Consider the following 25698-nt stretch of genomic DNA (forward strand, 5'->3'; position numbering starts at 1 on the left):
CAAATATATGTTTATATATTATATGTATATATTACAAATATAAATTTATATGTATATATAAAAGAATAAAAGAAAGTACGCATAAAGACAAGGAGACTAATCACCTACAAAATCTCCCTACTCAGAAACAAGCTTTGCATTACTATCCTATAATAAGTAAGACTTTCTGTAAATAATTCAAAATTTGTTGATTTGTTCAATTAACCAACTCATCCCATCAATATAAAATAAGTCAATTATATTAGTTATTCCACTAAATTGCTGTTTAATTAAATTGGATAGAAATCCACGTGAAAGTACTATAGATACAAAGTATATGGAAAATATGTAATTTATTGTATGCATGTAGTTTATATATGTGTGTGTGTGTGTATATATATATGGCAGACATTTTAGATAAATAGTAAAATATTAAACATTTCTAACTCAAAGGGAACCTAAATCTCTTTCTCAAATTAACTTACTGCATAACGGCATCTACCGGAGCTTATGAAAATTTATTACATTTCATCTTGAACCCCATTTGGGAAAAGGGACAAAGTTTCTCTTCAAATTATAACTCACAAAGCTACTGCAATTCTATATGCACATCATATTGATTAATAACAGTGAAAAGAAGCTCTGCCTTCGACTTGGCACGATTCTATCTTCAGGGAATCATCAGGTTATCAGGAGATGTGCAGTTCCGTGCTGGTAACAGAGACCACTGTGCTCAATTTTGGGATTTGACAAACTAAAGTTTATTCAGTAGGCTTTGGCTAATTTCCTTTGGGAAATCAGCTCAGTAAAATCCATAGATAGTGCTCAATTTTTGACTTTTAAAGGGACAAATTCACAAAATTAACACTTTACAAACCTCTTCATAACCAGGAACACAATATAGGCATACACTTATACACCTACACGGCTAGAAATCACTGTTATCTGTGTGATATAATCATCCCAAACTAAGGCAAAATTTAGGTCTTGACCAGAAGTTTGAACAGAACTCATCAGTTATGTAAAATATTGATCCCACATGTATAAATCTAATTAGTCAATCGATATTGTTTGTGGCACATTTAGGGAAAGGTGAGCTATCAAATGTATCATTTAGGAAGGAGCAGAAGATAAAACTGATTGTTTAAAATCATTAAAAAGTCCTGTTGGGTTCACTTTTTAAAAAGATGTGAGCTGTATTAATATTATGTTGGCACCACTGTTTCCATTTATGACTGTACTTTTTCTAACTGAAATATGTTGTTAAAAAATACAGTCCATGATTCTAATTTATTTTTTTAATATATTTATTTATTTATTTTAGAGAGAGAAAGAGAAAGAGAGAGAGAGTAGAGAGGGAAGGGCAGAAGGAAAGGAAGAGAGAGAATCCCAAGCAGACTCCCTGCTGGGCTTGAAGCTCACCCTGAGATTATGACCCAAGTGGAAATCAAAAGTCCTACATTCCACCTACTAAGCCACCCAGGCGTCCCAGTAGTTATAATTTCAAAAGCACCTCCTTTTTTTTTTTTTTAACTTTCCCTCTTTTCCTTCCTAAATTGAAATTGATTAGCAAAGTCTTCTTTCCTATCTCTTCTTAGGTGTTTGGCACCCTACAAAAGCCACTGAGGCATCCCGTTCGGCTGATGGAATATCTACGCTCTTCTTCAAACCTTCTTGCTCTTGTCCTGTATTGAAAGATAATTCACCAAAAGTTCCTCCTCTTTCCACACATCTTGGAAGCAGAGACACCAAACACTTGCTTTGGTTCCTGACTATCTTTTTGAGAATGTTTGTGTAGTGAACAGTCTTGAAAGACAGAAGTAGTTCTCCCCATGCAGCAAACAGCAGGTTTGTTTACAGTCCAGTATAATAAAGATAAGTTCTCCCTCAGCAGCAGAGGGGCGGTTTGCTTGCTGCCATTATAAAAATGAAACAAAACAAAACAAAACCGACTTTCCTAAGCTCAGGAAGCTTCAGCTATTACATACACCCACTGTGTGAATCGGTGTCACCTAGCCCTCCTCGTATCACTCTGGAGTAACTAGAGCTCGGGGACCTGATGTAAAATAAATAAACAAATAAAAATAAAAAGACAATACTCTGGCTACTGTTACTATGAGTAAGAAACTGCCCTTTGTCTCTGTTTTCTGCCAGCATCCACGAAACTGTGGCCAGTCTTTCACAATTCCTGACATTTTGTTTCCCCAGTTTTTGTCCAGCTTTTTATGTAGATTCTCTTCTACACCCAGATCCTTTAGATGTCGACTCATTTGGTTGGTCTATTTTTCTTTTATTTCAATTTTCTCCACATGTCTGTCTCCTTAGTTGACCTTTCTGTCCAAGGTTCCCATTTTTCCAGGAAAAAAAGAGGATCTACTTAAATGATAAGTGACAAGGAATTAAAGACAGAGGGGAAAAAAGGATGAAAGAGAAAGTGAATACAAAGACAAGTGTGGGTTATATACATGGAGCACAGGACCACGAGAACTCATACAACAGCTGGGTTTTTTATTCAATCCCCATTGGAGACATCGTTTTAGAGATATATTGGGGCTGAGGGCTGAAGGGGCTGCAATACTGGTGGGGGGGTGCCTTGATTTTCTGACAGTTGGACTCTACCTTTTCATTTTTTAGTGTTCACTTCTAAAAATATTACTCCTTTACATCTTTTTCCAACCCTTCAACAATAAAATCAGTAGACTTATGTCAGGTAAATACAGCTAGTGATAAAATAATCAGGAATTTTTACTTGCTTATTATTTCTATTTCAGCGAGTTCCAGAAGGATGAGCAGTAGTAGCTCCTGCAATAGGAGTCCTGAGAATCAGAAGAAACTTATTATAGATGTAGATTTCCAGGTCATATGCCCCATAGATTCTGGTTTAGTAGAGTTGATTTTCATTTTTGGTCAGCTTCTTTGGTGGATCAGCTAAAGTTTGTCTACAGAATATGAGAAACTCTGCTCCACAAACCACCTCTTGATCTGATATTATGCACATTTGTTTCGTCTCAAAGAGATAGTTCAACTCCAAATACACAGATTAGTCACTCACAAGTGTTAGTTGATGGCAGTGATTTCCCGTGGCAGACACTCCACTGTCAGGTGTGTTTTCATAGTTATTTTTTGGTCCATGAAATTAAAAGACTCATATTAATATGAAAAAAAAAACACCTACTTAGTTTAAGCGTTTTGTAATATATTTGGAATGATTCCTTCTAATGATATGTGCATTATTAGCAATGGCTATATGCATAAAGGTATATAAGTGGAATGAAAAAAATATTGGAAGCTATAGCTTATAAACACCTTTAGTAAAATACTGTTATCCTAAGAGTATCTTATTTGAGTAAGTTAAACAATGTGAAAATTTTTGAGAGAGAAATAAGGGGGTATTTTTGAAAAATACAGATTATTTCAATCATTGCTATTGGGATCATAAGATATAAAATAGGATGTTAGTAAAAAATATCTGATACCAGTGTTTGAGATGCATGCAGAGAGGGTGTAAAATAAGGGCATTCGTAGATCTGCAGGTATTGCTCTAATAATGATGCTCATGGGAATATTCCTGATGCATTTTCTCAATATTTTTCAAACTAAATAGAATTAAATAACCCACGTAATAGAAATATCACAATAGCTTTTCCCCTTGAGTACAGATCAGCATATTTAATTTCCATCAGGTTCAATAGGGAGTTTTACACTTAAATTCAATCAGCATATAATCCAGGTGAAACTCATGAGAACAAAGAAAATGCCATGAATCTACCATCCTCTAGAGATAGAGATACCATAGTTTAGAATGCCAGGGACTAGGCTGCTTTTGTATACATTTCCATCTGCATATCAGACTGAACTACTGTGGGATTACTTGGGACAACGAATGTTACATAAAACAATTTGATTGATATTCTAATATGTACACACTACCACTATCGATAGGTGGTTTTTATCAATTAGAGCACCTCTGAAAAAATAGCAACATAAATTCAGACAGAATATGTCAGATATTCATCTTTTCACTAAAGTTACGTGGACAAAAGTTGACAGGACTTACAGTTTACGACAACTTTTACTTTTTTCACATCTGGGAATGACACATCGTTTTCTGCACTGCATTCATATTCTCCAGCCTGGTCCCTTGTAATTCCATAAATGTCCAAATATTGTCCATTTTCAAATGGTTTTGCTACAAGAAAAAAAAGCACAGCATGTTTAATTGTAGCCGCCTGAGGCTTCATTCATATAAAATAACAATCTCCTGTCTTCCTATTAGATACTGCTGACAAAAACAATCCCAAATGCAACTGGGGAATTATTAAGCCCTTTGTTCTCCTATGTTCAGAGGAAAAGTCAGAGAAAAAAAGCAGAAACTGAACAAGGGATACTATAACAACTGTTTCCCCAGAACAGGATATACATGTGTTCTTTTTAATTGATTGTGGTCTCCTAACCTCGTCACACATCAAATAGAGTTCTGCACATTTCTGTAATTGAGTTCAACAACCTTCTAGCAGTGTAGATGAAACTCACTAATATGGCTTGGTACATATTGACTTTTATACAGTGTAAGCTAGCAAGCTGACACTTAACCTAACTAAACGTTGCTTTTCTTTTGGGAAAATTCCATACTCATTCTCAAGGTTTCAAGCTAGATGGCTTGATAAGTTTAGAGGCACATTAAACGATTGCTGCATTTCAGTTTCCAAAATTATTAAATTTTTAAGGGTGGCACACTGTATGTATTATATATAATCTATCCAATAAATTTTAAGAAAAAAATATGGTTCTGAAACTAAGGGTTAAGTAGTGGTAAAAACTAAGCTATCTTTATTTTTTAATATTCTAGGGAAAATATTCTTATTTGACTAAAAATCACACTAGAGTAAAAATATAAGGGCATAATCCAAAATGAAAAAAATACTTGCAAATGAATGAAATTTGGAAAAAAGAGAATCCTTTCTGAAATAATAGATTTTTATTTATTTGAAAGCAGAGACTCAGGCAGGAGGGATCCTGATTATCAGAGATGGGGTGGAGGAAGAATGAGCTTATGTGAATTTCTGCGGTGGGAGGGGAGGCTCTTCTCCCTCCTTATACAAGCCCTGAAAAATCACATTTCAGTATATACCAAAGAGAACTGGAAAATGATACAATGATTCCCTTAAACAGTCTGTTTTCAAAAGTCAACTTTATTTTTGTTTTTAGTCTACTCTCTTGCCAAAACAATTGTATGGCTATAGAAGTTAGAAAACTAGTAAAAAGACTCAATTTTATCTGAACAAAGCCAAATAGAATACAGTTATGGTGCTCCAAATCCAAAATCTATGTCAATTAACAAAAAAATATTTTTCCTTTGGGCTCCCTTGTCTGAGCCAGTATCAGTCACTATACTGTTTGTTCTCAGGTAGCTATGATTTTGTTAATTGAAACCTGGAGTGTTTAGAATATATATGATTACATCCTTTCTCCATTTTTACCTGGCTGCTCCTAAATTGTAGATAGTGAAGAGTTACACTTCTAAGATGATAGTTGGCTGATATATTAATTCAGTCACACAGAGGTGAGTTTACAAAAGTAGCAATTGTCCTCAAATCCATATTCTTAAAATCTGATTTTATAACTATTTTCTTAGCTCAACCTAATGCCCTTATCTGACTCTATACACTAATATAATATTGATTTTCTATTGTTTCCTTCTTTTTATCTTATTTTCACCCTTATAATGAAGATTAGTTAGGTTTAAACATGTCTATAAAAACTATTGAAATATAGGGAGGACAAAATCCTTACTCACATCCAAGAATTTTTAGAGTGTAACTTGAATTATAAAGTAAAGGGATATTAAATGAAAATTAAAGTATGGGTAAAACTGATATACCATGACTAAATAACCTAGTCGGGCAGGTAAAATGAAGCCTATCATGTGTGAAAAGGTAAAAAACTGTGAAACTTTGTAAAAACAGATTTACTAGGTTCTAATTTGTTTTCAATATTAAAATGTTACATGAACATTCCTATTTCACATCTATTGAATATTTGTTCCTGGAAGGGGTGTGTGTGTGTGTGTGTGTGTGTGTGTGTGTGTAATTAATTGCCTAAAACAGCACTGAAGGATAGCTTTTAGCTTTGAGTTTCTGATAGGGATCACAGACTATGAGGGGTCTTTTATAATCTGCTTTCTCTCTTCTCCTTATTTAGTTCTTCTTTCTGCTGCCTGGATTCTTTATTCTTCAGTTCACCCTGATAACTTCTTTCTTCTTCCAGGGTCTCTGATTAAGCAGTATGTCCTCAGAGAAACTTTTCCTGATTTAGTCACTACTCAATCTAGTAACTCCGTGTTACTTCCAAAAATACATCAAAAAAGCCTGCGCATGGCATAAACATGTTTGCTATTACTTATTTAACCACAAACCACTTTTAAAATACTTATCTTTCTGTTATACTATGAATTTTTGATATAGAGAGTCCTGGAGTGGCTCAGTCGGTTGAGCTTCCAACTCTTGGTTTCGGTTCAGGTCATGATCTTAGGGTCCTGAGACAGAGCCTGGAGTCAGGCTCTATTCTCAGCCGAGAGACTGCTTGAGATTCTTTCCCTCTCCCTCTATCCCACTCCCGGCTTGTGTGTCCATGCTCTCTCTCAAATTAATTATTCTTAAAAAAAAAAAAAATATCCTGTGTGAGGTGCTCAGGTGGCTCAGTTTATTAAGTGTCTGCCTTCAGCTCAGGTTGTAATCCCGAGATCCTGGGATCCAGCCCTGCAATGGGCTCCCTGCTCCGTGGGGAGCCTCTCTCTTCTACCTCTGCTTGCTGTTCTTCTTGCTTGTGTTCTCTCTCTGAATAGATGAAATCTTTAAAAAAAATCCTGTGACTTAAAAGGTTACATCTTATTCTATATTTAATATGGTCTCTATGCACATTTGTTGACTATGCCATTAAAGAAAAACAACACGATAGAAAGTCCAGAAAATATGACATTTCATTAGAAATTAATTTTCTTATTCAAATAATTGTTATCCATGACACCATAAATAAAAATAGTATTTATCTTTTATTGAATCCTTATTATGGGTAATGTACCATGATAAATGCTTTTTTCTCTTTTTTTAAAGATTTATTTATTTATTTTAGAGAGTAGGGGGGAGGAGCAGAGGTAAAGAGAATCTGAAGCAGACTCCCTGCTGACTGTGGGGCCTGACTTGGGGCTTAATCTCACAATGCTGACAACATGACCTGAGCTGAAATTGAGTCAAACACTTAAGTGACTGAGCTACCTAGGCACTATGATAAATGCTTTTCATTATGAATTCCTCAGCTAACCTTAGGTCAATGCATCAGGTAGGTTCTATCATGTGGAATAAGATTCTATATGGTTAAAGAAGTTAAATATCTTGTTAATGGACCCAGTGTTGGATATGAAAGTCAGAATTCCAAAACCTACAGGCCTGATCTGTACGCCACTGAAATGCTGATTAGTTTTCTCACTTGTAAATGGTAATAATAAAAAAATGCTTATTTACTGCAAAAACTAAATTAGGCCATATATGTATAATCTTTGCTTTCAGGACTATAAAGCATTATATGGATATTGATTTAATCTCTGAATTATCAGTTTCCCATAGCTGCCATAACAAATGACCACAAATTTACTGGATTAAAACCATCCAAATTTATTATCTTATAGTTGTGTAGGCCAGAAGAAGTCCAGAATAGGTCCATGGTAACTAGAATAAAGGGTCTTCCAAGGATATTTGTGTCCTAATTTTTGGAGTCTGTGATTCCGTTAGCTTTCATGGAAAAAGGGACTTTGCAAATGTATGAAGTACATTGTGTTAAAGAGACTATGATAAAAGGCTTAGTCTCATCATATGAGTCTTTAAGTGTAGTATGTGGAAGAGTGGGTCAGTGAGATGTGACATGAGGAGTCACCACCACTGACTTTGAAGACGAAGGAAGTGGAACAGGAGCCAAGGAAAGCTGTGTCCTCTAGAAACTGGGAATGGCCCTCAGCTGACAGCAAAAAATTGATTCTCCTCCAGAACTAAAAAAAGAACACAGCCTGTCAATACTTTCCTTTTAATCTGGTGAGACCAGTATCAGATTTCTGAACTACAGAAGTATAAAATAGAAGTGTTTTAAGCCACTAACTTTGTAGTGATTTGTTACAGCAATGATACAAAATTAATTCAGGGCCTCCTTGTACTGTCAGCAGTGCAGGATTCCTTTCTGTAGGCTCGTTTACTCATTTGGGATGCTGGGAGAATTGTTTCTTGCTACAGTGGTACCGAGAACCTCATTTCCTTGGTGGAAGGCCACTCTTAGCTTCTAGAGGTCCCCTCATTTTCTGCCTCATAGCCCCTTCCTTTATCTTCCAAGCCAGCAAATGGTGGGTTAAGTCCTCTCGCACTTTGAATCCTCAGGGCTGCTTCTCCAGGTGCATCTCTCTGAAGGGCTCTTCTGTCTTCTCTTCTACTTTTAAGGACTCCTGTGCTTCAATTGAGTCCATCTGCCTAATCCAAAATAATCTTCTCATCTTTAGTTCTTAACTTCAATCGCATCTACAAAGTCTCTTTACCATGTAAGGTAACATAGTCACAGTTTCCAGGGATTAGGACATGGATATCCCTGGGGCCATTATCCCGCCAACCACACTTGTTCAGTAAACTTGCAGTTATTTTGCACATACAAATTGTGATCTGCCTAGAATTTTCAAAGACAGCAGGATAAGAAAATGTGTGGTCAATTGATGCAGTTGCTGAGTTCATTAATACCTCTGAAAAATATGAGTGAAGTTCAGAAAAATAAATTTAATTAAGACATTCTTTTGGAAGCTAATGCTTTTCAGGAAGACGTACTGCAAACCTAACAGGTAATGTGATTCGGGGAAGTGTTATTAGAGCACAGAAGTAGTGCAGTTTGAAGAAGCAATTAGAGGAGGGTGTATGGCAGATAAAATCATGGAAGCCACCTACTGAAATGATTGCAACAGGGGTTTCAGAAGCAAACAAAAACAACCAGTAAATAAATAGCTCAGCATTTTGATTTGTTTTTTTTAAGTATGTATAATAGTCCACCAGACAGTAATGAAGGGAAGTTCTAAAGTCAGCTCAGAATCATTTCCTTCCTGCCTGCCTGGCTCCTTTCCTTCCATTCAAATGACATTATTTGTGCCATGATCACTGACCAGTGAACAAAACTGTTTTCATTTCAAAGAGCTTATAATTTACGATGGAAACAAAAATATAAGCAGGCAATTTCAATAAAGTGATAATTATATTTGGAGTAAATATAGATACTATGCTGTCATAATTGTGCTTGTATAACTTTAAGAAAAAATTTGAAAAATGTGTTCAGGCCAGAGCATTCTTATAGTGGAAGGACTTGCACGCCTTTGAAGGAACATGTCTGCCCTTTAACTTCAAGAATAATTACAATGCTATAAGTAAAAGACTATAACAAATTTGAATATATATTTTTAAAGATTTTATTTATTTATTTGACAGAGAGAGAGACAGATCACAAGTAGGCAGAGAGGCAGGCAGAGAGAGAGAGGAGGAAGCAGGCTCCCTGCTTGAGCAGAGAGTCCGATGCGGGGCTCGATCCCAGGACTCCGAGATCATAACCTGAGCCGAAAGCAGAGGCTTTAACCCATTAAGCCACCCAGGCGCCCCACAAATTTAAATATTTTGAAATACTGTATTTTAAAAGAACTCTGGAATTCTGCTCCCAGTTACATTAAAGAATAAAGATCAAACCTCCTTCCTTGCCATAAGCCACTAGAGAAATGGATAGAATATATAAAACAACTCATTGCAGACACTGGACAACAGGCTGAACAAGACTGTGATCCCTGAAGCGAACAAGGTGACCATAACTTTCTATCTAGAGGCAATTTTCACCTCCCTGTGCCCAGTGATATTGTTGACTTGAGCAAAGAAAAGCTGGAATTCCGGCAGGCCACAGGGCCCGAGTGTTAGTAGTACAGAGTTCTAGAGAGAAGGAACACACGGTGACAGAAAACGAACCAACCAACTTATCAAACAAACAAAAAAAAAACTATAGAAATCTATACGTGCTTCCTTGTCTTTACTGCAGATGAGGCTGTACATGCATAGGGAGAAATCCCAAACTGGGAAAGAATGACTGGAGAATTCGTAAGCTGAACAATTCCTAGAGTTTGAACAAGTTGAAGAGATATTTGATCTCTGACCAGAATGGGCAGGCCTCTGTAATTATTCACTGAAGGCTCCAGAGTCTTAGTAGTGGGACTTTAAAAAAAAGCTGGAGCAAAGACTCTTTTATACTTGTTCTTTAAAGCTTAAAAACAGGGTTCAATGGACCAAAATTATCTCTAAATTATACAGCTTAACATAAGAAAAAGGAAGGACATTTTTAAAGGAATAAAATACACCCTAGACAACCAACAAGCTAACAGTGCAATGTTTAATAGCCAGTTTAAAAAATTACTACATATTCAAATAAGCAGGAAACTGTGAACAATAACTAGGAGAAAAATCAGTCAATAGAAAGAGATCTAGAAGTGACAGAATTGATAGAACCATCAGACAAAGAAGTTAAAATAGCCCCCACTATAACTATGTTCAAGTATTTAAGGTAAAGTGTGAATATAATAAGGAAAGAAATGGAAAACAGGAAAAAAAATAATCCAGTGAAAACTCCTGACAGAAACACAAACTATCTCAGATGAAATATCAATTGGCTAAAAATAACAGCAGATTAGACACTGAAGAAAAAAAGATTAAACTTAAAAGCATAGCAAGAGTATTTAGTATAAATCCAACCTGATATACTACATATGAGGAAAGAGAAGTGACTATTTTTCAGACTAATCTGAAAATATAACCCAGTTGACAACAGTACAACCTCAGAATAAAAGTCTAAAATTGGTTCTGTAAGCTTCAACCTTAAGAAGCTAGGAAAATGACAAAACCTAAAATGAATAGATTTCTGAAAATAATAGTGAAACTTAGCCAAGTTAAAAATGGACAATCAGGGGTGCCTGGGTGGCTCAATGAGGTAAAGCCTCTGCCTTCGGCTCAGGTCATGACCCCAGCGTCCTGGGATCGAGCCCTGCATTGAGCTCTCTGCTCTGTGGAGATCCTGCTTCCTCCTCTCTCTGCCTGCCTCCTTGCCTGCTTGTGATCTCTCTCTCTCTCAAATAAATAAATAAAATCTTGAAAAAAAAAAAAAGGACAATCAATAGAGAGAATCAATGAAACCAAAAGCTAATCTCTCAAAAGATCACTGAAAAGGAAAAACAACCAGACTGATAAAGAATAAAAAGAAAGACCACACAACTCACCAATAGCAGAGATGAAAAAGAGGACATTACTACATTTATAAGAACAACTGAATGGCTACTAAGGAAATATTAAGAAAAAAAAACAACACCTACCATTTAACTCAAGAATTTAGATGACATGGGCAAATTCCTTAAAAGACATGAATCTTCTAAATGATTTGAAAGAAAAGGTAAAATCTCAATATTCAATACACATTCAATGAAAAGAAATTGAATTTGTAATTTAAAAAATTACGAACAAAGAAAACTTCAAGATCATGTTTATTAAGATTTTAAGAAAAGAATAATACCATGCATACAAAATTTTCCTGAAAATGAAGGAGGGGGAAATTCCCCAGTTCATTTTATCAGGCTAGCATTATCCTTAATATCCAACTAAAGATGCCACCCCCCCCCCCCCACAAAACCTTATAAACATTGACACAAAAATATTGTGACAAATATTTAGTAAACAAATCCAGTAATACTTAAAATGATAATACACCATGACCAAGTGTGGTTTATCCCAGGTTTGAGAGGCTGGTTGGACAACTAAAAAAAATTAAACAATGTAATTCACTACATTAAGAAGAACAACAATTTTAGTATATGTGCTGCCGAAGCGAGCACAAGAAGAACAACAAAAATATACAAATATCTCTAGATAAATCATTGAAAAAATTCAATAGCTGTTCAAGGTAATAAAAGTTTCAGGAAACTGAGAATTGTATGGTACTTTCTCAATCTGATAAAAACTTTTATGAAAACCCTACATCTGACCTCATATAGAATGACGTAAGGGTAAACAGTGTCTCATCCAAGATGAGGATCAAGGCAATACTGTCCACTCTGACCCCTATCTCATATCTTATACATAAAGTAACGCAGCTATCACCACTGACCTAAATGTGAATCACAAAACTGTAAATATTCTAGAAGAAAACAAAAGAGAGAAGAGAGATTCTTTACGACCTTGACTTGCCCTAAGAATTCTCAGATATGACACCGGGAGCACAGGCCATACAAGAAGATATTGATAAACTGGATTTCATCAAAAGTAAATAATGTTTGCTGTGCAAAAAGCACCATTAATTAATGGCAAGCCATATAATGGGTGAAAACCTTGTAAATTACATATTAGACAGAGGACTTGTATCCAAAATATATAGGAACTCTCAAAATTCAGTAAAAACGTACCACCTAATAAGGAAATGGGCAAAACATTTAAATACACTTTATTAAATAAAAATACTTAGACAGTAAATAGGCATGTCAAAAGATAATGAACAGGTTAGTCATTAAGAATATTAGGAAAAAAATAAAAATTAGATTCTGCTGCATAAATATTAGAATGGCTAAAACAAGCAAACAAAAATGGATTAGTGCTGGCAGGAAACACCATATCTACAGCTCTCCTACATTGTTGGTGGGAAATGTGAAATGATGCAGTCCTTCCGGAAAATAGCTTACCAGTGTATTGACCATGTTACTTAGATATCTCACGCCTAAAAAAATGCACACAAAAGCCTGTATACAGATGTTTATATTATTATTTTAAGTTTTTAAAAATTTACTTGAGAGAGAAAGAGAGCATGCATGAGTGGGGAGATAGAGAATCTCCAGCAGACTTGGACAGGCAACAGCGCTCGAGACGGGGCTTTATCTCAGAACCCATGAGATCATGACTTGAGCCAAAACCAAGAGTCTGACATTCAACTAGCTTTACCTCCTAGGTGCCCCTGTTTATATTAGTTTTATTGACAATTATTAAAAAGTAGAAACAAGCCAAATGTCACTTTAACCAGTAAACAATTAGTAAACAAATTAATTAGTAAAAAAAACTTTGGTAACTCCATACAATGCAATACTATTTGACAATAAAATTATTCATATATACATAACTCGGATGGATCTCAAATACATTTTGCTAGATGAAAGATGCTAGACTAAAAGGTGACAAGTATGGTTTCATATATAAGACAACATTCTGGAAATAGCAAAACTGTAGAGGTAAAGAATAGATCAGGTTTTGCCAGGATTGGGGGATGTGGACTACAGAAGGGCAGAGTGAAGGAATTTCTTAGAGAGATAAAACTATTCTGTATCTTGACTGCGGGTGTGGAGACATGAGGACTCATTTGTCAAAACCCATAGAATTTTATACTACAAGAAGTGGTTATTTGTGTAAATTTAAAGACAAAAGCCTATTGATATACTACCACACAGCCACTAAAATGGACAAATTTACAAGATTCGCAATACTAAATATTAGTAAGAATGTGGACCATGTAGCACAGCTCTCTCTTAAGAAGGCACATCAAAATCCCTGTTTTTCCAGTGCTTTCAGTCCTACAGGGAAGGCAAGAATTTTAGGAGTATTCTAATTTGGTTCTTGGTTAATCACATTTTAGAAGTTCCATAGAGGTGATGTGAATTACACCTCATTTTGCTATCTGTTGCCTTAGGATTTCAGCTGAAGGTTCCATTTTAGCATCTTATTATATTAGCTTCATGACCTAGGGCTTTCTGTGAATAATACCCTCTCTACTCCAAGCTCTGGCCAGAGAATAGAACTTTGACTTCTTTGGTGTTTAATTATTATTACAAGTTCACATACAGAAATAGTATTCATAAAAATTACCTGAAGGAAATTCATTCATTTCTTTAGCTATTTAAAATTTTTCTTTTAAGAGTAAGCTGGTATATTAAAAAGCTATACACATTTTGGTTCCTATTGAATTTCCTTTACCAAACCTTGCTTTGGTGTTATCACTCCAGTCTTCATTGAGAGACAGTATAAGAAAGACCATATGAAACTTCCTATTACATTTTTATCAGAAAAGTAACTGAGGTCCTGCTGTTATAATCAATGTATCGCCTTTCTGAGGATCCATGGGAGAAATTCTCTGTGCATCTTAGTACCAGGAAAAGCTCTGTTTCTGACATCCTAATTTGCTTTGATATTATAATCCATGATCTTATAAACTGTTTCTCTTTTTTCTAGGCTGCTAGGAAATTTAAAGTCAAGATAAAGGAAAATATACTTTTGATGTCTCTATGCTTAATGGTGTTTTGAAGATTATTAAGTAATATGTGGACAGATCAGGACATCATAAATAAGAATAGCCAAAGCTATTTGGAAAATAGCTATATTACATATAATGGAAGAGAACTGTGTTAGAATCAAATAGATTAGACAATTTCCTATTGGATATTACCATGGAGCCTTTGGATCTTACCTTGTGTACAAACAGAACTATTCACTCAGCATACAGAAAACAAAGAAGCATGGTGTCTAATAGGAAGGCTATAATAATTGGGATGTCATCTCAAGATCATCAAATAACATTTAAGTGAATAAACATGGTGATGCTTCCAAGTCATTTAGCATCTTGAGGAAGTAGATATATATCCACAGTTATTGCAAAATATATTCTTATGGATGATCTTGTCAGAAAAAGAAAAGAGAAAATAGATACTTTATAACAATAATAGGGAAGGAGGTAATTAAGACTGTGGGCTTCAGAGTAGATGCATTAGGTGTCAGTGATATGGATCAATTTTTAACTTTTCTCAGGGTCAATTTTGTCATATACACAAAGAAAACAATATTGACTTCAGGGGCTATTATGAGCACTGAATGTAAGAATATGTATAAAAGTGGGACACTGGGTAGCTCAGTTGGCTAAGCATCAGACTCTTGATTTCCACTCAGGTCAAGATCTCAGGGTTGTGAGATCTATTAGCCCTGCATCAGGCTCTGCCCTGGGTGTGGAGCCTGCTTAAGATTCTCTCTTTCCCTCTCCTCCTGCCCCTCACCCCACCTCTCTCTCTTCCTCTCTAAATAAACAAACAAACAAACAAACAAGTTAAAATTAAAAAAAAAAAGAATATGTATAAAGCCCTGTGCCAAATTCCAATAAAATTAAAATGAATATATATATATATATATATATTTAAAGATTTTATTTATTTATTTGACAGGCAGAGATCACAAATAGGCAGAGAGGGAGGGAGGAAGCAGGCTCCCTGCTGAGCAGAGAGCCCGAAGTAGGGCTCGATCCCAGGACCTGGGATCATGACCCAAGCCCAAGGCAGAGACTTTAACCCACTGAGCCACCCAGGAACCCCATGAATATATATTTTTAAAATATTTTATTTTATTTATTTGAGAGAGAAGAGAGTAAGAGGGAGAGCACAAGTTGGGGGAGCAACAGAGGGAGAGGGAGAAGCAGGCTCTCCACTGAACAGGGAACCCAACATAGGGCTGGATCCTAGTATCCGGGGATCATGACCTGAGCTGAAGGCAGATGCTTAACCAACTGAACCACCCAGGTGCCTCAAATGAATATTTTTATTGATAAAAATTATTAATAAAAATAAAATTAAAACTATGATGTATTTTCAGTGTGTAGAATGTTTGTATTTAAGAGATAAGAATTATGTTGACAGATCTCACAACATAATTTGATTTTGTTAACCAAAGGCTATAGAGCCAGAGAAGCAGTTTAATAGTTTAAAGAAAAAGACAACACGTACGTCTATCCCTGACAGGTAGGGATCTGATTCACTCAGCATTGTACTAAAAGATCCTTTCTGTCATTAAACAGTTTGGATTATGTGACTATTTTTCTGGCCTCTCTCTATTTGGTGGTTTGAGATGCATTTTCCCTGGAAAACAAGTGATTCCTTTTGTAATGGCAAGTTTAGTCATTATTTGTTCCTTTCAAAATTTAAACAGGAAAAAAAAAAAAAAGAAAGGGAAGGAAAGTGAGATTACATACTGTACTTTATACTGGGAAGAACTACCCCTCTACCTCCTTCCCAGCCCTACCCCTAACACACATACTTTCTTCAAGAGGGGTAAATTACAAAAGAGAGTGCTTGCAAAGCAACTGGCTGTTACTATTTATATGGTTGTTTGCAACTAGGCTCTGTTCTGACCAGGTTGAATCCATTTCTTGCTATGTATTATTTACGGATCTATGAACAGAGCCATATGTTACTGGCCTGCACCATGTGAAACCTCTATTATGTTCCATTTGAAAGTATTGTAACTTACCTGAATGAACTCGTCAACATAGGCTATAGTCTAATAAAACTATCTTCTCCAAGTGACAATAGCTACAGTTATAGAAGATTCAATCGGGTATGAGGAAATACTGCTTACACTTCCACTGTGCCTGCAACCCACTGTATGGCTTTATCTATATGTCCCTCGACAGATTTGTTCCTTATTTTTGCACCTGCAAAACAGGAATTATTTTGTTCCTAGAGTCACTTTTGTTGAGTAAACTCCATTTACAGACACTCTTTCTTTTCTGTCATGTGAAACAGCCCAGTGCCTATATAGGTCTGCAGAGCTAATCTTAATTAGGTGCCATAACTCTCCTGAGTGGATATGTATTTTTTAATTTTTCATCAAAGCCAAAGACTTAACCTACCACTATTTTTGAAAGCTGTGCTTAATATAAAATAGTACTGTGTTCCAGAAAAAAAAAAAATCTTCAACAAATGTTTTTAGCAAACATCATTGAATATTATTGGCTGAATTGTGTAACCCCCAAAAATCATACATATGTCGACATCCTCACTTGCAGTGTTTCAGAACGTGACCCTATTTGTGGATAGGGTCTGTAAAGCAGTGATTAAGTTAAAATGATGGGCCTAGAATCAATATGACTGGTGTATTAAAAAATGAAGAAATTGGACACAGGCATACTCAGAAGGAAGATGTTGTGAAGGCACCAGGAGAAGACAGCCATCCACCAGGCAAGGAAAGGGGTTGGAAATAGACCCTCCCTCAGACGCTGCAGAAAGAACCACCTTTGTTAACACCCTGATCTTGTGATATACATTTCTGTTGGTTAAACCACATAGTCTGAAGTACTGTATTATGGCAACCCTAGCAAACGAATACAGGTGGCATACAAAGCAATAAAGGCAGATCTTGTCTATTTGGGGACATTAATTATATTTAAAATGCTTGAAATTCGATGGATTGACTCTTATTATTGGTAGACTTTTCATTCCGATTTTTATAAATTCTAAATATTTGTTTCACTTATGTATCCTTAAATAGCACATAAAGTATCACAGGATGTATGTAAGGGTCTGTCATTTTTTAAAACACTTGTGGCATGTAAAAAAAAAAATGAAAGCAGTAATCCTTTCATTATTCTTTTTCTGTCCCTTTTATATGCTTCTCTCTAATCTATTCTTATACTCTATTCTCTTCCCAGTAAGCTAGGTATCCCTTTCTGTATGTTTAAGAGTATGCCTATTTGTTCCAATCCCTTGATCTCTCTTACAGGACTTCATAAAAATAAATCCATAAGATTTTCTGTTATGAGCAAAAAATTACTGCTTACCTCATATTTGGGTTGGTATTGGGAAAAGGAATAAAGTAAGAATTTGTGTTACAAGATAGCACAGGAAAGAGTTTGAGGTAAAAAAAAAAAATTGTGCCACTGTCAGGGGAAAGAGTTCTAGAATCCTTCACGGTTTTGCCCCAAACATATCCAAACTTTGCTTTCAGTAAAAGTATTGTTTGGACCAGCCATTTTTGAATGTGAACCAACATGATATATAAGATTTAATGAGAAGGGTCTGGTCTGTTCTTAACTCCCTACTCTCCCTGCAGCCATCAACTCAGAAAATTTTGGAATTCAAATGTTCTCATTTACTAATACATAAAAATATTCATTACATTCTTTAAGTTAAAGCACGAGAAGTAACTGGATGAAAGAATGATAGAATGAAGCAAGAATAAATACACAAAGTAATGCATTGCCTGGCCTTTCCAGTTTGACCATCACTGCATTTCTCTGCCAACCCCAGTACTTTCTGTCCTCTTCTTGCTGGATCTGGAATTTATATCGAAAAGTAGAAGCAAAACAATTATTATCATCATCTTCAGGGGACCTCAGGGTATTAGTGATGGAGGAACCTTCTATAAACATTGCATTCCCTTGTCTTTCCAACATTTCTGGAAAGACTAGATAGATCCCGCTATTTTTGAAATGTCAAGACCAAAGTGAGAAAGGCAGAAACTTTAGAGGACTTAGAATTCAAAAATTCTAGTTTTACAAAATATAATATCATGAACCCATAAGGGAACACATGCTCAATATGATGACATATCTCATATCATGCTTATGGACTAAGAAGAAAGCCAAGCTGAAAAAGTCATTGTGATAAAGATATACAATGGGACATAATCATTTTCCTTTTGATTATTAGATATCACTATAGGATTCTAAGAGAAAATAAGAAGAAAATGATAATTGTATAGAAGAAAAAGTGAATGCAGAGATGATAGGCATCCAATAGCAATTAAAAGTTTTTTTTTTTAAATAACAATGCAAGTTTTTCTATTGTACAACATTGGGACAGTATATGGAAGGATTTATTAGTTGGTGATTGGAATATATAGGTTCAGTGTAAGTGATCTATTAACTGTATCTATTAACTCTATTATCTATTAACTCAATCTATTAGCTCTATCAATGCTACCTCTACACAAAAAGAGGAAAATAAAACTCTTCTGAAGCCATAAATTTCTGTGTCTACATAGCTAAATCAGAGAGTAGCGTGTAAATGATCCATGCATGTGCATAGGTGGTGGGCTAATGGGCATCAAAAACTTTGCCAACTATCAAACATATCAAACATAACAAAGTCACTGCCGGCTTTCCTCATCCCTAGAGTTCCCATCATTATCAATTATTCTTTTAGTTGAAGACTTTTTTCCCCTTGGAAACTCTTGTTTAAATTGCAAACACTTAACTAAGAAACAAAACATATAAACCTACCAGTACCTATTTCTTTAAGAGGCCTAAAGTCAAGTCCTCACTCTACCACTCTGTAAGTCTAAACCAATTACCTGAGCTCATTTCAACATCCATCATTTTTGTCTTTGGTACATTTGTCATGCTAAAGCAGCTACTAGAAAGAAAAGGAGATATTGGGCAAAATATGTAGAGGGGTGCCTGGGTGACTCAGTTAATGATCTCAGGGTCCTCAGATCAAGCCCCATGTTGGGCTCCCTGCTCATCAAGGAGCCTGTTTCTCCCTCTCCGTCTGCCCCTCTACCCTGCTCATGCTCTCTGTTTCCCTCTTAAGTAAATAAATAAAATCTCTTAAAAAAGTAAAGTAGGAAAAAAAAAGTAGAATCAGGTTTGTTTCAAAAAGCTACTAGATAGATGTTCTCACGATGCCCGAACATCCAGTTTTGTCATCTCTGCCAAAATGAGAGCACCATTATTCATAATCCTTGCTTCCAGTGAACTCATTCCCTGCAGGAAATCAACAGTTAAAACTATTACCTTTACTTAGAACAGTGAGGTCAATAGTCATTTCTTCAGAGAAAACAGCTGCTGGTAGTGCAATAGCCTTCCAAATAGAACAGGTGGAAGCAAGTCAGATTAGATAAAAGTGTTAATTTATTTATAGCATAACAGAGGAGAAATCACAGATGCAACAAGTTTGCACATTTAAACACAAATCATTGACCCTGCCAGAGATTTAGGAAAGTAGATTTATTTCACAAGCTATGAAAAGAATTTTACTAAAAAATCATGTGTGCTTGGCAACTTTCCTTCCCTGAAGATTTCTGGTATTCATGTCACTTTTCTTTTTTAAAACTTATAGAAAGTTGATTGCCCTTAGAGTCTCAAAACATACTCTGAGGAAAACATGTCTTCAGCTGATGATGGAGGTCACTGCAGAAATACTCCACAAGTCATACAGAATGCTTTCAAAGGAAGCGTTCAGTGGCATCAGTCATTCAGTAAATACTTATTGACAAAACATTCTCTGCCAGCCATTACTCTAAGAGCTGGGAATATAAAGATGAACAAGACACCTAACATTCCTGTTTCTTTTGGACTTTCAGTCTATCGAGGTGTAACAAATTAAATAAAAAAGTGAGTACAGAAGAGAATACTAGATAATATATAGATGATGAGCAGGGAATTAAAATAGAGCAAGATTTCCGAAATTTAGCACTGCTGCTATTTGGGTCCATGTGATTCCTTCTTTGGAAAGGTGCTGTCCTGTACACTGGAAGATGTTTCGAGCCCCCCTGGCCTCTAGCCACTAGACACCCTATCTCCAGTGCTTTCCCACGCATATCCAAAGGTCCCTTGGGGGGCCATGTTGTCGCCAGTTGAAAACCATGGAAGTAAAGGGATATGATAGTGACTACCTAGTCACTGGATGAATGGGATTTGATGGACTTGAAAGGCCATTTAAGCTGAGACTTTAATGACATAGAGGAGCCATCTATGTAAAGATTCAGGAGAGAACGATCCAGGCAACAGGAATGGTTAGTGCAACAGCTCCAAGGCAGGAACAAGACGGGGGGCAGGTATGAGCGATAGAAAGAATGCCATTAAGGGGAAGAGAGGTATGAGATGAGAATGGAGAATAGAAGTCACTTCACATACAGTTTTCCTACAGGTAAGGAGTTTTTATTTTATTCTGAGTATAGTGAGGTGGCTTTGGAGGGCTTTAAATCAACAAAGTGATGATATTAGCTGTTTGAGGCTTAAAATAATCTCTCTGGCTCCTGTCTGGAAAATGAATTGAGGAGTCTTAAGTAGAAGACGGAAGACTAGTTAGGAAGTAACAAAAGCAGAAACCGAGGTGATGATGGTTTCAATGATCTGCAAACATATCTTTTTAAAATAAGACTATTTACAGAAGCTTGACTGACACACACTTCACGTTTGTTCTCATGCCCTTCTTTTGCGCATAGACCATCTTTTCTTTTTCCTATCTTCAGAATACAATATATTACCTTATTTTCATAAGTATTATACACAATTAATTTTCCATCCATTAATTTATTTATAAAACACTTATTTTATTAATTATTTACTGGATAAAGTTAAGTGGCAGTAAGGGATTTAAGAAATAAAATACGATCACTGTCATTGGGAGCTAACTTTTCACTGTTTCAATGATAATACATTATTTGTTTCCTACCGTGAGAAAGATCTTTAGAATTCGCTTATCTTGTCTGTATGACAACAAAGAATAATCGGAATAGATGGCCATTAAAGTTAGATAGAAGTTTTTTGTTTTTTTTTTTAAACTAGCCTTGGGCAAATATTTTTAACAATGCCTGATTTATTTAATTAACTATAAAACACAGGAACTATGTGTTTTGCATGGCATTGTATCAATTATGAGAAAAAAATTGGTCATTTAATGCAATAAAAAAAATTTTTAACAGCTTTATTCAGATATAACTGTCATAATATATTGGACACATTTAAATAGAATTGTATATGTTTTAACAAATGAATACCCTCTAAACCATCACTACAATCAAGATAATGAACATATCCACTGCCCTCAAAAATTGCCTCTTGAACCTTTGTAATCCATCCCTCCAGCTCCCCACTCCCCTGGACTCCCATATCCAGGCAACCACTACTTCTCTGGTCATTGTACATTAGTCTATATTTCCCAATATTTTATATAAATAAAATCATACTTTTGCTTGCATAGTTTCTGACAAAAAAAAATCTGCTGTCCTTGTCTTTGTTCCTCTACTTATACTATATCTTTTTTCCCCTTCTGGCTGCTATTAAGATTTTTTTTTTTTTTTTTGCTGCTTTTTAGCAATTTGTTTATGATGTGCCTTGGTATAGTTATTTATTTTCATATCTCGGGTTTGGATTTCATTGAACTTTGGTCTCTGGGTGTGCAATCAAAGAAAGATCTTTGTCCTCAGTTCCCAGAATAGAGCTCCTAAAACTCTGAAACTTCCTGAGTGATATAGGTGCCAGGAGAATATTTCTAATGAACTGACTCTTGGTGGGCCCCTAGACTTCTTTAGGATGGGAGCTGGTCATCAGAAAGTCCAAAAATTGATTAGAAGTCTAGAACTTTTCATTCCATCCCCCAAAAACATCTCCCCAGGGGACTGGGGCTGGAAATTGAATTAATCACCAATGGCCAATGATTTAATCAATTACAGCAACATAATGAGAATTCCATGAAAACCCCCAATTGATGGGCTTCAGAGAGCTTCCAGGGTAATAGATGCATTCATAGGCTGAAAGGATGGTGTACCCCCAAATCCAAGGGAACAGAGGCTCCTATGCTCAGGATCCTTCTGGATTGGGCCCAATGTATCTCTTTATCAGGCTGTTCATTTGTATCCTCTATAACAAACCAGTAAACGTAAGTATGGTTCCTCTCTAAATTTCGCAAGTTGTTCTAGCAAATTGTTGAATCTAAGTGCATTAGAACCCCCAATTATAGCCAGTCATTCAGATGTACAGGTGTCCTCAGATTTGCGATTGGTGTCTGCAGTGGAGTGGGAGGCAGGGGTTGGGAAGAGAGGGAGTTTTGTGAGGCTGACCCTTTAGCAGCTGACCCTAACTTCAAGTCAACAGCATCAGAATTGCACTGATTTGTGAGCGTCCAGTCAGAACTGGAGAAGTGGTGTGGGACAAAACACCATTTCTTTGATGTCAGGGGAAAATAAACTTCTAAGTCTACAGTTTTCACCAAATTTGGAAAAATTTCCCTAAGGTTCTCAATCTCTTAAAAATTATCCCTCTCTCCTCTCCTTTGGGGAAATCTAGTTACATAAAGATTAGGCTGGTCAAAGTTTTCCCACAGTTTATTGGTCTTATCTTCATTTTAAGAATTCTATTTTCCCTGTTTCATTTTGGATAGTTTCTATGGCTATATATTAATTTTATACATACTTTCTTATAAACTCTAATCTACTTTTAATTGTACCCACTGTTTGTTTTTTTCTTTTTCTGCATGATACATTGTAGCGTTAGCCTTTAGAAGTTCTTTTTTTGTTTTGCTTTTGTTTTTGTTTTTGTTCTTAGGTTCCTTTAAGAAATATGGGTAGATAGATCACTTTCGATGTGTTAACTTTTTACACATATGGAACACAGATATAAAACTGTTTTAATGTCTTGTTTTGGTAATTCCAACATTTGTGTCAGATGAGTTTTGATTAACTGATTTATCTCCTCATTTTGGGTTACAGTTTTCTGCTTATTTGCATGCCTAGTGATTTTTTTCACTGAGGAACATACGGTGTCAATTTTACTTAATCAATTAGTGGATATTTTTGTATTTCTATAAATATTCTTGAGGCTTGTTCTTGGATACATTTAAGTTACTTGAAAACATTTTGGCTTTTTTCTAGTCTTTAAAGATTTTTTAGGTGGGACCAGCACAGTGTTCAGTCTAGGATGAACTCTTCCCAATATTGCAGGCTCTGTTACCTTTAATTCTTTTGGATGATTCTTTCCCCAGCCTGTACTCAAAGCCTGCTGAGCTCGTGTTTCTACTCTCTCTCTCTATCCTTTTACTTCCCTCCTTCTCTCTCTCCCTGTCCCTGCCCGCCCCCCCACCTCCCTGCTTCCTTTTTCAGGTTCCTGCTTTAAGGTACTCTGTCCTGTTGAATCTCACCATCTTTCTTTACTTGGACTCGACTTCATCTCCTCACCTCTGTGCACAAGTCACACTCTGCTTGGGTTTCACTTTCTTATACCACAGCCAAGTTAACATCTCAAAGCAGTAAGCTGGGACAACTGCAGGGCTTTCCTCTTTTATTTTTTGTCTCTGAGGAATCACCATTCTTCACTGTCCAATGCTCAGCATCTTCCAAACTGTTGTTTCACTTATTTTGCCATTTTTTGGGTACGTCTTGGAGAGAGGCTATCTGGTGTCTATGACTTCTTGACCGGAAATGGAAGTCAGGGTGTTTTCAAAAGACCTAGCCCACAGAAGGATCTCAATAGTAATAATAGCTGAAATTTAATATGCATCAAACTTTTATACTTGGTCTTTTAGATAAAAAAAGTATCTATATTAGGTTCTTTATGTACATGGTATTTTCTCTCCATGACGCTCTCCCTACCATTCATTCCAGACATTTCTATTTTATGGAAAGGGAAGTTTTATGGTTATAGACCTCTCACCTTGATACTTCTTTGAGTATAGCCTTAGGATTTAGATTTCATCCCTACTAATGAAGGTTGAAAAAATGGGTTAAATACATTATCACTAGTTAATTCTATGACCCTTTTTGTTTTCTACCTTAATCCTTGATTTTGAGCATGGAAATTCACATGTGAAGAGAATATGCTGACTTTCAAGATTAATCATTTTCTATTTTAAGTTACTGCATTTCAAATGAAAATAAATGGACTGCTCAAAACACAATATTTGGCTCCTCAGAATCTCTAGAGAATTTGGTAAAGTCCAAAAAGTTAGTGGTCAAGTCCACTATCAAGAAATCTCTGTAGGCAGGGTTTTGTTGCTCTTGCTTTTACCTGGTTTGGGAATACTCCGAGGGATCTACATTTGCCATCCTTTTCTCCCCTTTTGTTTTCCTTTGCTATACTTCTTAATCTGTATTGGGTTTAGCATAGTTTCTTGTATTTATTTTGAAGTCTGAAGTTTGGGTAGGAGAATATCCCAGTGCCATTGTAGCTCCTCAGTGAAAGAAGAATTGACTTTATCTGTCGGCATCCATCTACTTCTATATAAGGAACATTTGCTCTTGTGTCTCTGGTTGAAAAAAAAATGAATAAATATGCTTTCTTCAGCAAGTGGACTGAGAACTGATCAAAGATACCCGCTTGGTACTAATTCTTGCAAAGAATGTTGAATGGCAAATTGCTGCTGTTGTGAGTTATTGGAGTTAGTGTTTAGAAAACTTTTAAAGTACTTACATGATCCTATTGAAGTACAGGTGTTACTGTCAGGTATTAGCTCGGACCTTTGTTGTTGGTTTTTTTTGTTTGTTTGTTTATTTGTTTTGTTTTTTTGTGAAATACAGACTCCGAGAGTTTCTTTTATACTTTTTGCAAGTAATCATAAAGTATGGATTTTTATCCCCATTCAGTTTTAGAATAGGAGAAAGAGAAGTTATGGTTTTTCTGATTTTCTCTTCTCATCCCATAAACACAAAGATGTTTGGCTCTAAGGGTGCTTCTGACAATTGCACTATTTCTTTCAAAGTGACAGAAATTCAGTTTAAACTAAACATAAAGGGAAATTTATTGTCTTAGGTAATTGAAGAGTCCAAAGTTAAGGGCAGCAGCGGGAACTCAGACGTTTGTCATCTGAATTCACAAGATCTACCTTTCTTGGTAATGTTTTCTATTAGGTGGTTTTACTCTTTGGGGTGATAGTAAAGGCAGCTCCCCTATTCCTAGGTTTATATTGTCCTTAATGCCCTTACCCTCTGAAGGCTACAGGTCCTTTTTTTCTAGTACACAATCAACTTGTCCCCCAAAGCTCTGAGAAACCCTGGTGTGGTCACATGTCCATCTCTAGAGCAGTCAGTGTAGCAAAGGGAATTATGTAATAGGAGTGTTGAAACTTTCCTTCTATGCTCATTCTGGAGGAGACCCAGTGAAGCCAGC

The 25698-nt window shown here is 35.9% G+C and overlaps 1 protein-coding gene across 1 annotated transcript in view; it reads right to left on the minus strand.

Moving 5' to 3' along the window:
• The window catches only part of NEGR1 (neuronal growth regulator 1), an 859960-nt gene that overhangs the window by 280878 nt on the left and 553384 nt on the right, over positions 1 to 25698 (minus strand). Inside the window, exon 4 of the mRNA XM_059135811.1 lies at positions 4037 to 4168. Coding sequence (XP_058991794.1) covers positions 4037 to 4168 — 132 coding nt within the window. The remainder of the gene's footprint in view (positions 1 to 4036; positions 4169 to 25698) is intronic.

The sequence above is a fragment of the Mustela lutreola genome, chromosome 10 (genome assembly GCF_030435805.1).
Source record: "Mustela lutreola isolate mMusLut2 chromosome 10, mMusLut2.pri, whole genome shotgun sequence".
NCBI lineage: Eukaryota > Metazoa > Chordata > Mammalia > Carnivora > Mustelidae > Mustela > Mustela lutreola.